The 15,935-nt window shown below is 34.6% G+C and overlaps 1 protein-coding gene across 1 annotated transcript in view; it reads left to right on the forward strand.

Annotated features, from left to right (window-relative positions):
* The first annotated feature begins 461 nt into the window (after positions 1–461).
* LOC129234393 (proton channel OtopLc-like) overlaps positions 462–15,935 on the forward strand; it is a 38,237-nt gene continuing 22,763 nt past the window's right edge. Inside the window, exons 1-3 of the mRNA XM_054868389.1 lie at positions 462–579; positions 11,498–11,606; positions 14,094–14,334. Of these exons, the coding sequence (XP_054724364.1) occupies positions 548–579; positions 11,498–11,606; positions 14,094–14,334 (382 nt within the window). The 5' untranslated portion in view covers positions 462–547. The remainder of the gene's footprint in view (positions 580–11,497; positions 11,607–14,093; positions 14,335–15,935) is intronic.

Genomic DNA, 15,935 nt, shown 5'->3' on the forward strand with positions numbered 1-15,935 from the left:
CTTACAAAGGTGGTCAACTTTACAGGTTTTACTGTACTGTGAATCATCCAATAACAGTAATAAATATTTCAAAGAAACTACAATTAATTTCTTGATTCTTAGTTTTACATTGCATAGTTTTATATTTTTCGTCTATCTACAGATGAACAATCGTTTATCCGGCATCTCTTCCCTAATAAGTTCAAGTTGCAACTCCAAGGGCAGCAGCAGCTCCAGCGACAACGACGACACAGTGGACAACAAAAACAACAGAGGACTGTCGTGCCTTTCACTGCCCCAGCTCGGAACTGGACTCACCTACCTCGGCACAGGCGACAGGGGTAAAGTGCCCCCGAGTCCTTCGATGGTCAGTGAGAGTGGCCGGAGTACCCCGAGAAGTAGGAGTACCCCGCGAGAATTTAAACGCGCGCCACCTAGAAGCATTTCAGGGTTCTCGGACGGCTTGGTCCATGCCCGGGGGACGTCTTCAACCAAGGATCTGAGTGCGCTCCGGAGCCCTGCGCCAAATCTGGACGACAGTCTCTACGGGATTGAGTCTACAGTAGGCATGACTGAGCAAGAACGGAGTAACAGATTGAGGTGTGCTTATTACTTCTTATTTCTTCACACAAAGTGAAAAAAAAATTAATTTGAATTTTGACATCTTGAATTCAAATTATGTTTTTCGCATTCACGAGTGTGTGTGTGTGGGCGTGTCTGTTTGTGTGTGAGGGTATGTATTTGTGTATACGGGTTATGTGTATGTACGCGTAGGCATGTGTGTTTGTGTCTGTGGGGGGGGGGGTATGTGTATGTGTGTGTAGGCATATGTGTTTGTGTCTGTGTGCAGGCATGAATGTGTAGGTAGTTGTATGTATGTGTGTGTGTATGTTTTTGTGTGTGTATGTATGGGTGTCTATGTATGCGTGTGTATGTGTGGGTGTCTATGTATGCGTGTGTGTATGTGTATGTATGCGCGTGTGTGTAGGACATGGATGCAACCTGCAGACGGCTTTCCCTATAGGAGCAGCATCGTGAGGAACCCGTCGACGGCAAAGAGTTCTGTAATAGGGTAGAGGAGCGACTCGTATACTGCTTCCATTGGCCGCCATGACCAAGCACGGAGACCGATTTGAGAGAGATTAGAGTGGCAAAAACGGTAGTTCCGTTATGAAACGTAATGAAATTCAAGCGGCGAGATATATGTTTTTTACTGCGTCAAATAACTGATATTTTTTTTCAAATCAAATGCAACTTCAAATGGAAATAACGATGGAATCTTTTGGTTTTTTTCGTCGAATAATTTGAGGTTAAACTGTATAAAAAGTTTTAATGAATGATGTGTTAAAACATAATGCACTGACAGAATACAATGATTTTCAACACATAAATCGGGAAATTTTTAATCAGGACTCAAGAACAACAAAAAATCTGCATATTTTATTAAACGGATTATAAAATAGTGTTTAAATTTTTGGATCTTACTTCATAATAGGGTTGATAAAAATCAGAATTTTTTTAAAAATATATATATATATATATATACATATATAAACTTGGATTTTTTATTTAAATCGGATTTTCTTTATTTAAATAGAATTTTTGAAATTTAAATTTATTTAAATATGGTATTTGATATTAACAAGTTAAAATGTCCAAGTTAGATGTTAAATTAGATTATTCTTTTCCCATATATGGTTAAAAATTCATAAAATCTAGATTTGAGTAATTCAGAAATCAGTAAAAAATAATTACACATCAGAGCTTGATAAAATCTTGCTACAATATAAAGTCCCATATCCATATGGGTGTATTTCCCAGACATTTTTTAACAATCTAAATAAATAACACCTTTACTTTTTCTAAGAAAAAAAAGGAAATAATATGGAATTACATAAACTGAGAAAGAATAAAAATAGCATAGAACATTGAATTATTTTCCTTTTTTTTTTTTTTTTTGAAAAAAAAACAGCTGAAATAAAATGCATGAAGAAAAAAGGAAACCATATGCTTCTTGTATTTTAAATACTTTAATAAAACTCATCAAGGACTGAAAAGAAGACTGTTTTTTTAGAATTCTTATCTTATAAAACGCATGCATATTTTTTTTCACTGTTTTGACTTACTGTAAGTTAAGGAAAATTGTATGTTTATGTTTTAGTGAATAAGTAAATAGCTTAACTAGGGTGGTTCAAAAATACATGTAAAAAAAATTTCTCCTAGATAACAGGACACTCCTCAATATTTTTAGACTTGTGGATAGTAATATACCGAAAGAATTTTGACTTCTTATTTCAACTGAAAGAGGGTACTCAACTCTCTCTCCCAAACATCGTAAGTATGGGGAGGGGCGTTAAAAATTACATTGAACAGAAAAATCAATGCTATATATTATAATATACAAAAGTAATATGCATATACATTGCAAAAAAATTCATTTACAAAAACACAGCTGGGGAAATTAAATGTTTCCAAATTTGACATTTTCCATGCAACGACTAATGTTAAATTGACCACCCTCTTAAAACTTGAATATGAAACTAAAACTTTTGCAGCATAATACTATTAGTAAGTCCAAAGAAAAGGGGTGTATCCCGGACTCTAGCTAAAAAAAGTTTTTTTTTGAACCACTCTAAGCTTAACTCTTAATAGGTACATATCCAATTTAATTTATTATTTTTAATTTCATTGAAAGGTAATCTCGTTTAATACATATATATACTTCGCAAATTCTTTCTTTTTTAATGTTAATTGCTACTATGATTTTTTTAAATTTTTCTTCGGTTTGAATTTAATTTATTTAATAACAATATGATTTTTTTTTTTGGTTTCTTTTAGTAAGATTACTTATAATTAATACTTGTTTGTTCATTATTTTTCTTTAAAAAATACTCTGAACTTCATGTCCATCAAACTCAGCCTTTTAAACTTTTAAAAATTTTATCTTTAAAAATCATGATTTTTGTGAATTAATGATTTTTTTTTAAATCAACTGATTTAAATCACTCAACTCAGCTTCATAAAAAAAACTGTTATGCATAATTTTTTATTTACAATGTCACATTTATTTTTAACAAAACAACGGTCTGTAAGATGATCCTCTAATTTTAATAAAATGAAACAAATTTATTTGCACTATTTATTACTTCTGTATGTTGTATCCAACAAGAATACTGTGTCGCCTTTGCGTAAACTTCGGACAGATTTACTAAATCACATCACCAATAAAAAGTTAATTGCACATATTTCACAAGCCATCTGTTATCATAGAGTTCGATAATAGTTTGAAATATATTTTTATCAAATGCAAAATTATTCATTTTTGTAAACACTAACACAAGCATGAATAAAGTTTTTTTTTTAATTACTCATCGAAAATTTTTTAAACTTTGATTGAGTGCAGTTGCTCTGTTTGTGCAACCATATGATGAACAAGATTTCCCCATTTTGAAAACATTGACAAAGGCGAAAAGCAGATTTAAAATCTTGGTCGACTCGAACTCAATACAATGTTTTGTATTCTGCCACTCTAATTTTTCCCCTTACTGGAACATGGAACTGTTGCCAGATTCAGTCTCTACCCTATTATAGAACTCTTTGGTCGACGGTGATGGTGCGGAGGGTGGCGGTGGGAAAAATCAAAAGAACGCCAAAAACAGTCAAGTGAGAACAATAAGCAATCGTGATTGCTCAAAAAAAAATTCTCTCAAAAAATTCTCCCATTTAAATTTGAACCTAAATTTGTACTTTTATCATGCTTGAATTTTAGTTCAACAAGTTTTTGTTGCGTTCGTTTGCGTGTACATATAGAAAAACACATGAGCAACACAAAAACATAGTGCTGCAATCTACGCGCTGAATTTGATGAATTTTGTTTATATGCCTGGATGTGCGTACAGGATGACTTATAGGTAATATTATCATGTAAAGAATAACGTAATTGTTTTTAATAATAGATGCATGAAAATGAAAAGCAATCAGAAAAATTTTGTACTAAGAAATTGGAAAAAAAACACTACAACGTGTATTCCAGTACAAATAAAAGCAAAAAGAAAAAAAAATGAAGTCGCACAGGTTTGAAGGCGGGGGAAAAACGTTTCAGAGCGCAAAAAAGAAAGGTGCAAAAAAAAAAAAAAACCCTCAAGCAGCACAAGTTCAAGGGAGCAAAAGGAAAGGAAAAAAAAAGCAAAGCCGCGCAAGTTTTAGGGCCAAAAAAAAAAAAAAAACGCACTGGTTTGAGGGCACAAGAGCGCATAGGAGGCGCCTACCGATGTGCCAGTGAGCCGGTTCGTCTTTGTGCACACCTATTCTGAAAATCCATTTCGTGACAAACAAGGATTGGAAAATGTCGCTGGAGACAGGTTATTCACAAAGCACATTGAGAGATACGTATGAAAATGGCGCTAATGTTAGTAAAATTCATTGAACAAAATGAAAAGACAAAATGACCAAAACAAGAAACAATACAATCAAAACTTATTTATTAATTTTTGATCAAATCTTCAAACACAATTTTAGTTAGAATATTCGAAACAAAGCATTTTTTTTAGCAAAATCTCTCAATTCAGTGGTGCAATAGTTTAAAACAAAATCCCTCATTTCAGAGGTGCAATAGTTTAAAACAAAATCCCTCATTTCAGAGGTGGAATTATTTAAAACAAAATCTCTCATTTCAGAGGTGCAATTGTTTAAAACAAAATCCCTCATTTCAGAGGTGCAGTTGTTTAAAACAAAATCCCTCATTTTAGAGGTGCAGTTGTTTAAAACAAAATCCCTCATTTCAGAGGTGCAGTTGTTTAAAACAAAATCCCTCATTTCAGAGGTGCAATTGTTTAAAACAAAACCCCTCATTTCAGAGGTGCAGTTGTTTAAAACAAAATCCCTCATTTCAGAGGTGCAATTGTTTAAAACAAAACCCCTCATTTCAGAGATGCAATTGTTTAAAACAAAATCACTCAGTTAAATCCTTTAGTCAAAATCAGTCAGTATCCTCCTAGGTTCAATTTCTCATGATAAACGAACACATACAGAAAGCAAAAGAAACTTCTCTCTCCCTACAATCGAGGAACGTTTTGATTTCGATGAGTGGACTATGTACTTTAGTTTCAGCTTTCGCAATCGTGAAGGATGATCACTGGTTGTTCTGGCCTCCGCATCAGCAACTTTGCTGGACCCAGATGTTGAATTTGACTTGATAGATGAAGTTCACAGCAACAGTCTTTTTTAGTTAGGGGAGTATTTATTTCTAGAACTATACATTAAATTATTTCTGCATTTCTTTTTGGCATTTAGCTTCATGCTCTTCTTTAGTCTTTGTCGAACTTTTACTTCGGGGTAAACTTTTCAGATTCTTTTGGTTCATATTGAAAAGCGCAGTCTCTTCAAGTCAGTCACTTTCTTTTTTAATTGTATCTTCGGAATTTAATACCATTCCAGAAGTTTATAAGATTTCCCAATCCGCGTCCGAATATTCAGTTGCAAATGTTGGAGTGTTGGTGGCCTGCAAGTATATAGGTAGGCATTAATTTAATTTTTGATGTACGAATTGAGTAGTCATGATTTCTCAAAGTTTTAAAGCTTTTTTCTGTATGTGTGGTTTTGAGCAATCACGATTGCTTATTGTTCTCATTTGACTGTTTTTGGCGTCCTTTCATTTTATTTTCCCACCACCACCATCTGCACCATCACGGTTGACCGGCTCCTCACAGTGCTGCTTCTATAGCGAGAGCCGTCTCCAGGTTGCATCCATGTCCTACACACACACGCGCATACATACACAGCTACACACACACATACACACACACAAACACATGCACACACATACACACACTCATGTCTGCACACAGACACAAAGACATATGCCTACATACACACACACACGAACGCCTACACACACACGCGCGTATACACACAGCACTGCATACACAACACGCACACACATGCACACACATGCATACATACACACACACGTGCACACATGCATACATACACGTACACAAACACACACGCGCATTCATACACACACATAATAGTGATTGCTAAAAACATGATTTGAATTCAAGATGCAAAAAATTCAAATTAATATTTTTATTTTTTTCTAATTTGCGGGGAAAATGAAATGGCGTAAGTCAAAGAGCACATAACCCAACGTTGCCTCCGAGCCTTGTTGTCCTTTTGACTCAGTTGTTAAAGCACTGGGTTAGTATTACAACGGCTCTTGGTTCAAACCCAGACGCGGACGCGTCCCTCAACCTCCACTGTACTCAACCATCCAACCAGTACAAATCTGTTTTCAACATACGGCGCACAGGCATTAGACGGGCATTTAAGCCCTAAAGCTGGCCATAACTCGAAATTATCTAACATAATGATTATTATGCTCGCTATCCCTTTAAAAATGAGTGTGAATATTGAAATCGGAAGCTCAATTTGATGATTTCAGCTTTTTTTTTTTAATACCAATTCCTTAAAACTTTCCGTTAAAAACCCTTTTTGTACTTCAAACTATAGTATTATGGGGTTGTTTACGATTCATAGATGTAACTGAAGCTTACGAACCTAGCATTGAAAAACAAAATTTAAATTTTATTTCCGTCGCCAAAAAATCGGCTTTTTGTTTAAAAATTATGACCGTAATATTTTTTCATGTATTTTATTCCTATGAATAAGGAAAAAACACCATTCATTTATTTTGAATTTTACTATGGAAAAAAATTAAAATCGAAAAAAAAACAGGTTTTTTGAAAAACTCGAAGGTTGTTTAGAGATAAAGAGCTAAAAATGTGGCTAATTTTTTAAAAATTCTACACCAAAATGATCCCCCAAGTGCGAGTCGAAAAAGTTGCAAGGGCAGATTTGATATATGAACTCGGCTATTGCCTTTAAATCCAAAAAGTATTGAATCTGCAAGAGACAATTGAATGAATGATGAACAAAAGACGCTGGAACTTTAGACTTCAACTCAAACAAACATGTTAAATTTCCGCCATTACAATATTATGTTCGCGAACCCCCTTTATACTTCTCACTAGCCCACAGGGATTCGCAAACCACCGGTTGGGAAAATATGTTCTAGAATACAATTGTTTTATAAATAAACACCAAAATAAAAGCTTTTGACCACATCCAAATAATCAAATCTTTATTTCTGTATTTTTGAAATCTTTTCAATGTGATGTCTTTTTCCTGGCATTTTTTTTTTTTTTTTTTTCAAACTCTCTTACGAAATACTTGCCCTACATCTCTGTAAAACGCGCTTGACGGCAAAGGCTGTATACTGGCAGTGAAGAAAAGATGCAGATGGAGTACTTTAAATAATATTTTTGTGTATTTTTGTTTTATAAGTATAGAGGAGACCGGGGTACAGTGAGACAAAGCAATTATTGGATTTTTTAATTATAATCGGTAAATGGTGTTAAGTACCCATGCATCTACAGCACTTAGCCGGATGGATTCTGGGATATGAAGTTGCTGCTTTTGTTTGCAACTTCAACAAACAAAGTAATCGTCGTTTTTCTAATTTCAGCCAAGCAATGATTATGTTTTGATTCTGCGAATGAAATTTAGCCATTTAATCAATTTCAATGTTGTACCTACGTAGCTAATTATTGTTCTGAACATTTTAACGAACTCCTTAAAATGTTGAGTTAAAAGAAAAGGGCGGTGCGGGGTACAGTCGTACTCTATAAAAACAAATTGTGTAAACTTCATGAAATCGGTGGCAGCTTAGCTGCCTCCACTACTTTGGAGTAACTTCACTGATATAAGTGGTGTAAAGATACACATCGCTTGTGGAAAGTTGCACCATGGTAATGAAACTATGGCGTAACGTCTCACCAATTTCTTCGTAAGAATACACCAAAATTTTCAGTATTGGAGGGTGGCCCAAAGTGGGTAGGTCTTCGTATGCCCCCCCCCCCATGGTATGTTAGCGGCGATGACTACGTATGTCGTGTTTACCCGAACAACCACGAGTTATCATCAGTCCCTGCGAAGCAGCAGTGAAGCGGCATGGCGCAACCAGACTTAAAATTTTAAAAAAATGATACATTTAAAAAAAATGAAGTTTTGTAACTTGTGATTAGTCAAAAACCAGCTTATTTTTTTATTGTCAATAATATTAACTTATTCTGACACTATCCACCTATAAACTACGATGGTCATTCCGTTTTTTTAATTATTAATTTAAGGTTATAATTATTGAAATAAAAAACGTGCCTTTAGGCAAAGCGGGTATAGAATTTAATCATATATTTATTCAAAATTTCTTGACTCGTGTGCTGACTTAGATTTTCTCTTTCAATAGAATAAGTATAACTTTAAAAAGTTATTTTTTAGGATCGCACACACAATTAATTAGTCTATTAGTTTAACTCGGTTCTTTACGTTTTATAAACAAATGTACTGACTTTAAATTGGATTAAGTAAAACTGTTTTATATTTTTTATATAATGACAGGTAGGTAGTCAACTATTTTATAAATTATTAATAACTTCATATTTGATTGGAAAATGTACCAAACCACAATTATTTAAGCTTACCCGCTTTGGGCTCAATGGTAGGGCAAATCGGGTTTTTCACATGTTTGTTAAGTTTGATGATAAATAAATATTGGATTTGAAATAATACAAAAATCACTTTTTATTTTGAAGTTCAAAAACCCTGCTAGGAAATAAAACCGAAATTGTTGCGATTAAAATCCTAAAACTGCAATTTTCGAGCGTTCTTCGAAAACTTACCTGCTTTGGGCCACCTTTCCCTATGCTTACAGAGAAATTGCTTGAAAGGTTACACATTAGAAAAATTAAGCTTTCATTTGACTTTCTTGAACGGGTACTCATTTTTAATGGTGACTAGACTTATTTTTCAAGTTAACTATTCGATGGTTTGAGTTATAATGATATATTAAATGATCAAGTAATAATTTCATTCGTTTTAATTTCAAATACGTCTCAAAATACGTTTTAAATTCAAAGTGTAGTAAAAAGTAATTTGTAAACAAAAGCAATAAACCTGACGGCGTAAAAACCAAAAAAGCTAAAAAGAAAAAAAAATACAAGGCCAGAATAACTACACTATTGAAATAGTTTTATGATCGATACACACATAAGACAAATCATAAATTCCAAAGCAGAATAGAAGGGATCATCAGTCTGGCCCCATTAATTTTTGATCCATTAAGGAACCCCGTAAAATTTGAATGCGCCCTGACTGTTGATCCTTCTATCTGCATTTGAATTTATGATTTGTCTTGTGTGTGTATCGATTATAAAACTATTTCAATGGTGTAGTTATTCAGTAGTACTTAGTAACGTTCTAAACTACTGAGCTTATACATTTTTCTTTTTCTTTTTTTTTTAGCTTTTACTCAGTCGGGTTTTTGTTTTTATTTAATAATTTTTTATTTTACATGTTTTAGCAAATTTCCATTGACTTAGTTATTATGATTATAAGACGGTAAATTTTGCAATATTTTCATTTCATTGGGAGAGCTTAGATCGTTAGGATTATTAAGTAACTTGCAATGGTCTAAACTACTGATTATTAGTCCCTCTCGGGACAGAACTCGGCTTAAAGCTACATATGCTTGTTTTTTTTTTTAGCAAAAATGCTCCCCTTTAAGCAGCCACAGCTGTATAAACAGCCTGTATATATCATGATGACGCGAGCTCGAAAACGTCGTCAGTCAAATATTTCAACACTGTTATAACCAGGTGTTCCAGACGAGTGAATATATTCCCCCTAAGATGAAAGCATGGTGCCCAAGGGTGCCATGCTGGCCAGGAAGTAGAGCAGGGGTGCGAAAACAGCAGACAATCGCAGACAGGGCTGCCAAAACAGCAAGCAAAATGACTTGCTGGCGCATGCGCTTCCGGCATACATTCACCATTCAACCACTTCAATATGGCGGACGAATGATAGGTTGCATCTATGCGTGGCTTCTATGTCTTTCACATTGAATGAAGTACGCTACTGGATTAAACCTCAACTTTTCTAGGATAATTCTTTAAAATAACAAGTAAGTACAGTTTTTGATCACTTTGTAGCTTTTAGGGCTTTCAAACATAGTTAAAAGTACGTTTACTGCTTTTCAGTTACCGTTAGTCCGTTATGGTACCGTAGTACCGTTAGTTGTTTAGTTTCAGTTTACCGTTACTGTGGTGAAATTTCCATCATTCAAAACACTACTAAATATATCTATCATTATTTTCTTGCGTACTCTATAAGCAACATTTAATCACCAAAATAATAACCGCAAAAAGATATCAATAATCAACAAGTGAGAACCTAAATAAAAATGATTCTTGTGCTTCGTAGATTACTACAGAACAGCAAGCTCAAAAAAATAAAAAAGAAATCTCTCTCCGTCTGGCTTTTTTTTTTTTTTCTTTGCTTTTTCATTCAAGTGTTTGAATCATTTCCTGTCGGCGGTTAATATTCCGATAGCGTTAGGAATTTCTTTAAGTTTTTAAACTGTCGAAAATTTTCATGCGCATTTTATTTTATTGTTATTTTGATTGAAATTTTGAACGTTTGAGAAACGATTTTGTTTTTCCGTAACTATAATATCCCAGAATATTTTTGGCTCTTCATGTAAATAATCCATAAGTACCTCTACACTTTACTTTCGGTGCGGTTATTTCTCACAAATGATCATTAACTTAACTATGATTATTGAAATAATTGCTCGTTTTCAACTTTAAATATATTTGTGACAACTCTTAGATACCAAATAAAGTGGGTGGATATTTATTGTTTTATTCATTTTTAATATTACTTTGTAAAAAAAAAAAAAACTCATTAGTACGCAGAATTTTTTCACAAGTTTTTAACGGCCCGAGAGTTATTATAATTATTATTATTTATTTTTAAGAAAAAGATAGAAAATTCACAGGTCCGCAATGTTTTTCATTAGCTTTTACCAACCCGTAGGTCAAAAGAGGTTGAGAAACACTGATGTAGAGCACGATCAGATGCATTAAAGCAATGAGCACTTCTTAACTATGTTGAAAACTCTGAAATATGATCAAATGCTGTAATTACAAGTTTTAATCATTTCCAGTACTGAATTCATGCAATGTGAAAAATGTGCAAAACGTAGACTATCATGATTCAAAACAAAACTATTAAAAAAAAAAATACACAACTGTATTCAAAAACGCACACAATACGGGGAGGGGGGAGGATCTGCAGTAAGGGTGCCATTTCTCTCTCCGAAGGTTCATTCTTTTCACCCCGGCTGCCTATTTTTTAAAAGGTGCCTGTTTTTCACCGTAGTTAGAGCTACCATTTCGGCTCCGTATTGGGTGCCGCTGGTGAACAAGCGTTTCACCCCTGAAAGGTGCCGAATGCAACCTGTAGTTTTAACAGTGTGCAGTACCTACTGTTTACCTGCCTACAGCAGATGTGCTAATATTATTCCAACTAGTGTTTAGAGCTATTTTGAAATTTATTTCTTCCTTGAATAGAATCTTTTCAAAATGTAGTCTAGATTAATTAGATATTTTTTTTTTCACAGGCACAATCTCACTGTTATTTACAGTTGCATTTACGCCATTTTCTTAGCAGTTATGGGTGGCATCATATACGTCAATCACCAAAGTCGAGAATACAAATATATTAGTGAGGTAAGTGAAGTAATTATTTATATTTTAGCAGTGAAGGGATAATATTGACAGTAATTTAGTTTGAACATTCGATTTTCGTATTTGGGAGAACTTTAACTTGATTCATTTTTCACTAGCGTGCTATCTGTAACTATTAACTACAGCGGCCACCGAATGTAAGAGCAGCAATAAAAAAGACCCTTTCAATGTTTTTTTGTAAAATGACGCGGTAAGGAGAAGCGGAGTAACGACATACACTTTTGCAAATTTGTTAACTTCTTCCTTCATATTGGGATTAAATCATGTGAGGCAGTGAGAAGCAAAGAGATGCAAGTGGACAGTTTCAAGTTTTGAGTAAAACGCGTATAAAGATTACGTCCTAGGTAGGCTTACTTGAATTCTTTTTCTAAATCATGCTGTACAGCAGCACCTACCAGGGCTACTAGTACTATCTCTTGCCGCAAGACAGAGGAGGGGTTCACCTACCATTTGTACTGGTTATCTCCAAATTTTTAATTTTGCCACTTGCATCCCTTTGCTTCTCACTACCTCATTACATTTTTTAAAAATCTCAGATGCTTCACTTGTTTTCTTTTTTTTTTTACAAGAACTCTTTCTGATAAAACATGATTCTAATCTTGCATTGTTTCCCGATAAATTTAAGGAATGTAAAATTACTTCACTCGTGATTATTATCGCATTTGTACTTTGTACTGTGTAGGAATTCATTGATGATTTCATGTTCAGTTTTAACTTGTAACTGTTCAACTGTGACTTTGAACACCAGTTATTATTTCTCGTCATCTCAATTTTCATCGATCTGAATTGATCTCAGAGCTAAAATACTACACTCTACAGAGAAAGCATTCTAACATATACAGGTATATCCTCTTACAGATATCCAGTACTATATTTGAGATATATCCTTATTTCAGAAGTTCAGTACAGTATTTACTAAATATCGTCTTGAAGAAATTACTACCCAGCACCAAAAATATTTATTATTTATGATTAATTAGTTATTTCCGAAGCTTTTTTTCTTCCTAAACAAGAAAACTACTATAAACTTGAAAACTAGAGAATAGCTCTGTTTTCAAGATACAGAGCCAACTGGGGGTAGTGAATTTTCACTAAAGTTCTTTTTTCCTCGGTAGATAGAAGCATCTCTCATGGATAGACCGTCTTTTTAACCTCTACCCCCAGATTGAGATAGAAAATCTCACGACATAGGATACAAATGAACTTCAAGACATTTAAATTCAGAGGAGAGAAATGTCCAAAATGATTCTCTGGTAGGCCCACCAATTTCCTGAACACATGCTCAATCTGCTAGTAATAGCGAAGAACTTCGAGAAAGCTATGAACAAAGATGGTTTTACAATACCTTAGGGTTAATTAGCGGCCCTTTAAGTAGCACAATTATGAAAATTTCTGTTTTAGATATTAAAAAAAAATGAAGGAAAGGGAAAAGAATTTTGGAAGCCTTTAAGGGTGTGTCACAGGTATTTCTAAACAACAGAGAAGACGAGAACTGGAAATAGTTGGTCAAAAAACTCTTGCAGAAGTTGTATGAAACCTCTGAAAACCCATTTCCTCCACTTCCTTTCAGCAAAATTTCCCTTTAAAACGGTGGAGCTGTTAGCGATGAGCGAGAGAAAAGGTTTCCTTAAGAATATCTCTCCAACAGCCGTGCTCCCAACACTTTTCGACCCCGTAAATCTCCGCTCCGGTTCCGCAAAAAACGATTGAAAAATTCCAAATTTCCATGTAAAAAGAGGTTTTCCATTGCACCAGAGAAAGCGGTTTTTACCAAGCATCCTTAGCGGCTATACGCAGCGAGTAGATGAACTTGTTTCGCGTAATGCATTCTGGGTAAAAACTCCGCTTTCACTCCAAAAGGAAGCAGGAGGAGAAATACTCCACATATACCCCGCAAATAACCGGGATGCGGTGAAAAGCAGGTTTTTCCGGGGTCGAAAGTGCCCATGGAAACGCGCCTAATGAATCGCAGATATCCGGGTCATTGAGCTGAGTTCATGCTCGCCAAATGCTGCTGGATTATTACAAGAGATGATCCTCTTTGACGTAAAAGAAGCAATCCAAAATGAAACATTTACAGCAGCACGCGAAAAGCAACCGCTGCCTTCTGAAAAACATAGTTTGGCGAAACAGCACCAATTTAAATACATTTATTGCAACTTGAACACTTTGTGCTTATGGTATTCAATAAATCTTCCGTTGTCCAGTCTCGAGACTGCCTTTTTTCTGATAAATAAGGCGAAAACAGTATTTTAACGTTTTGACAATACTTTTTTAAAGCGTTAAAAAAGCAGGAAATTGTCGACATTTCTGCGCATTTGCGAAAAAGGAACAATAATACCACATGCTTATGGGAATAGTGCAACTAATGGCATTTTCCCACGATACCCATCATTGAAAATAGAAAAAAGTGTTATTTCGACCCACCTTAGCATACAGTATCATATTTAACAGTTATTCTTCTTGCAGCTATTTAGCATCTGTATTTCACTGATGGGAATCGGCTGGTTGCTGTTCTTCCACATCGACCTGTTCATTTACAAGCGCAAGATACTGCGTCGACTCTTGGGCACCTCGCTGCAGGCGGATAACATCAGCACCTGCACCGACTTCAACTTCGCCATCAGTTTTCTCGGGAATGAGGCCCCGCCCTACAGGTTCCTCACTGGAAGACACAGCGGAAGCTTCTACCTCAAGGCTGGACTGGCAGGTTTGTGTGCTGTGTTAAATCTATCCCGATTATAGAGCGGTTCTGGTAAATTGATCTCCGATCTTGGCAATGTTTTAATCCTTTTCGGGTAATAGAAAAGGATAATTGCCGTGGATTTGAGTTGGAATTCTTTTGCAAAACAGGACTCAACTGAACGTCCATTACCCTTTCTTATTACCCAAAAAAGATGTGAACATCGTCGATGCCGGATGTCCTTTTGTCAGAAAAGCACTACAATTAACGCGAACACTACTGGTATTCAGTTAATCTGGCGTCGCACGGATTACCGAATATTCAAGTTAACAGAACTTGAGAAGTCTAATTAATGCTTGTTCTTTTGTTTAAAGTACATACAAATGTATTTGACAGTAACAGTTCCATGTTTTGAGCAGTCATTTTTAATATTTTATGTTAGAGGGTAACGTGTTTCTCCAATAGTTCCTTGCCTTTTAGAATGAAGATTTAGAACTATCCCACATCGTTTGAAGAATAAAAATAGAATTAATGTTAAATTAAAATTAAATTTCAAAAATTTTCCTAACATTCAAGTATGCAATGAATTTTTAAGTTAGTAAAAGATTAATTATCAAGTCAATTTTCTTCGTATTTTTGTATTTTTAAACTGACAAAATTCCCTGGATTTTCTAAGAGTAAGGTCGTTAACGATACCTTTCTATTGCGCTCTGTTTTTCTTTATGAATTTTTAAAATCCACTCCTTTTTTTCTACATCCAGTATTGAAGTAGTGACTAGATATAGTAAAGTGACTTGCGTTATTTGATGAGACCACTGACCACTTGCAACAGAGCTCCCTGGAGACAAATAAAGGAGTTAACCTGGTGATTTTGAGAGACGCTGGAAATATATCAATTATCAAACTGTAAATCAGGAACTATTTAATGCGTAATAAAATAATTTTCTTTCCTGCAAAAAAAAAAAAAAAAAAAAACATACAGGATTAGCATAAAAGAATATCTTGGTTTTAAAAATTTATATGTCATAAACTATTACACTTAGAACTATGAATAATACATAAGAATAACGAAAAACTGTGATTTCCCCCCCTCACGAATGTTCGTTGTGTGTGCTTTTCGTAACGCAACAGACATCTGTAACATACATTGTGAAGTGTGAATCGCTGTCGATTTTTCGTAATGCTACACAAATGTGATCTTTCAGTTCTTGCAATGTTGTGGGCAATGGTGCTGTATAAACACTATCTTTGACGTAACCGCATAAAAAAATTAGCCCCACTCCAGAGTTATTTGTTTTAACATTGCTGCCAATCCTAATACAGTAGTAAAACTCCCTGTAAGGACTGTTGCGATCAAAAAAACCCTTCCGGTAGGAATTGTTGACGGCGCTAGTGTGGAATGTGTACGTTTAAGTAGTTACTTACGTTCAAAAAAACTTGGACGGTTTATTTTTGTTTTTATGTATCATTTATAGTGGTAAATACAATAGTTTATAAAATATAAATTTTTAAAACCGGGATATTTTTTTAATGCTAACCCTGTATGTTGCAGATGAGAGAGTTTGAATATCGAAAACGCAAAGGTAGTACCTTGTAACAACTAAAAGTTTTTTTTCTCTTTAATATAT

This window comes from Uloborus diversus, chromosome 1 (genome assembly GCF_026930045.1).
Source record: "Uloborus diversus isolate 005 chromosome 1, Udiv.v.3.1, whole genome shotgun sequence".
NCBI classification, from domain to species: Eukaryota; Metazoa; Arthropoda; class Arachnida; order Araneae; family Uloboridae; genus Uloborus; species Uloborus diversus.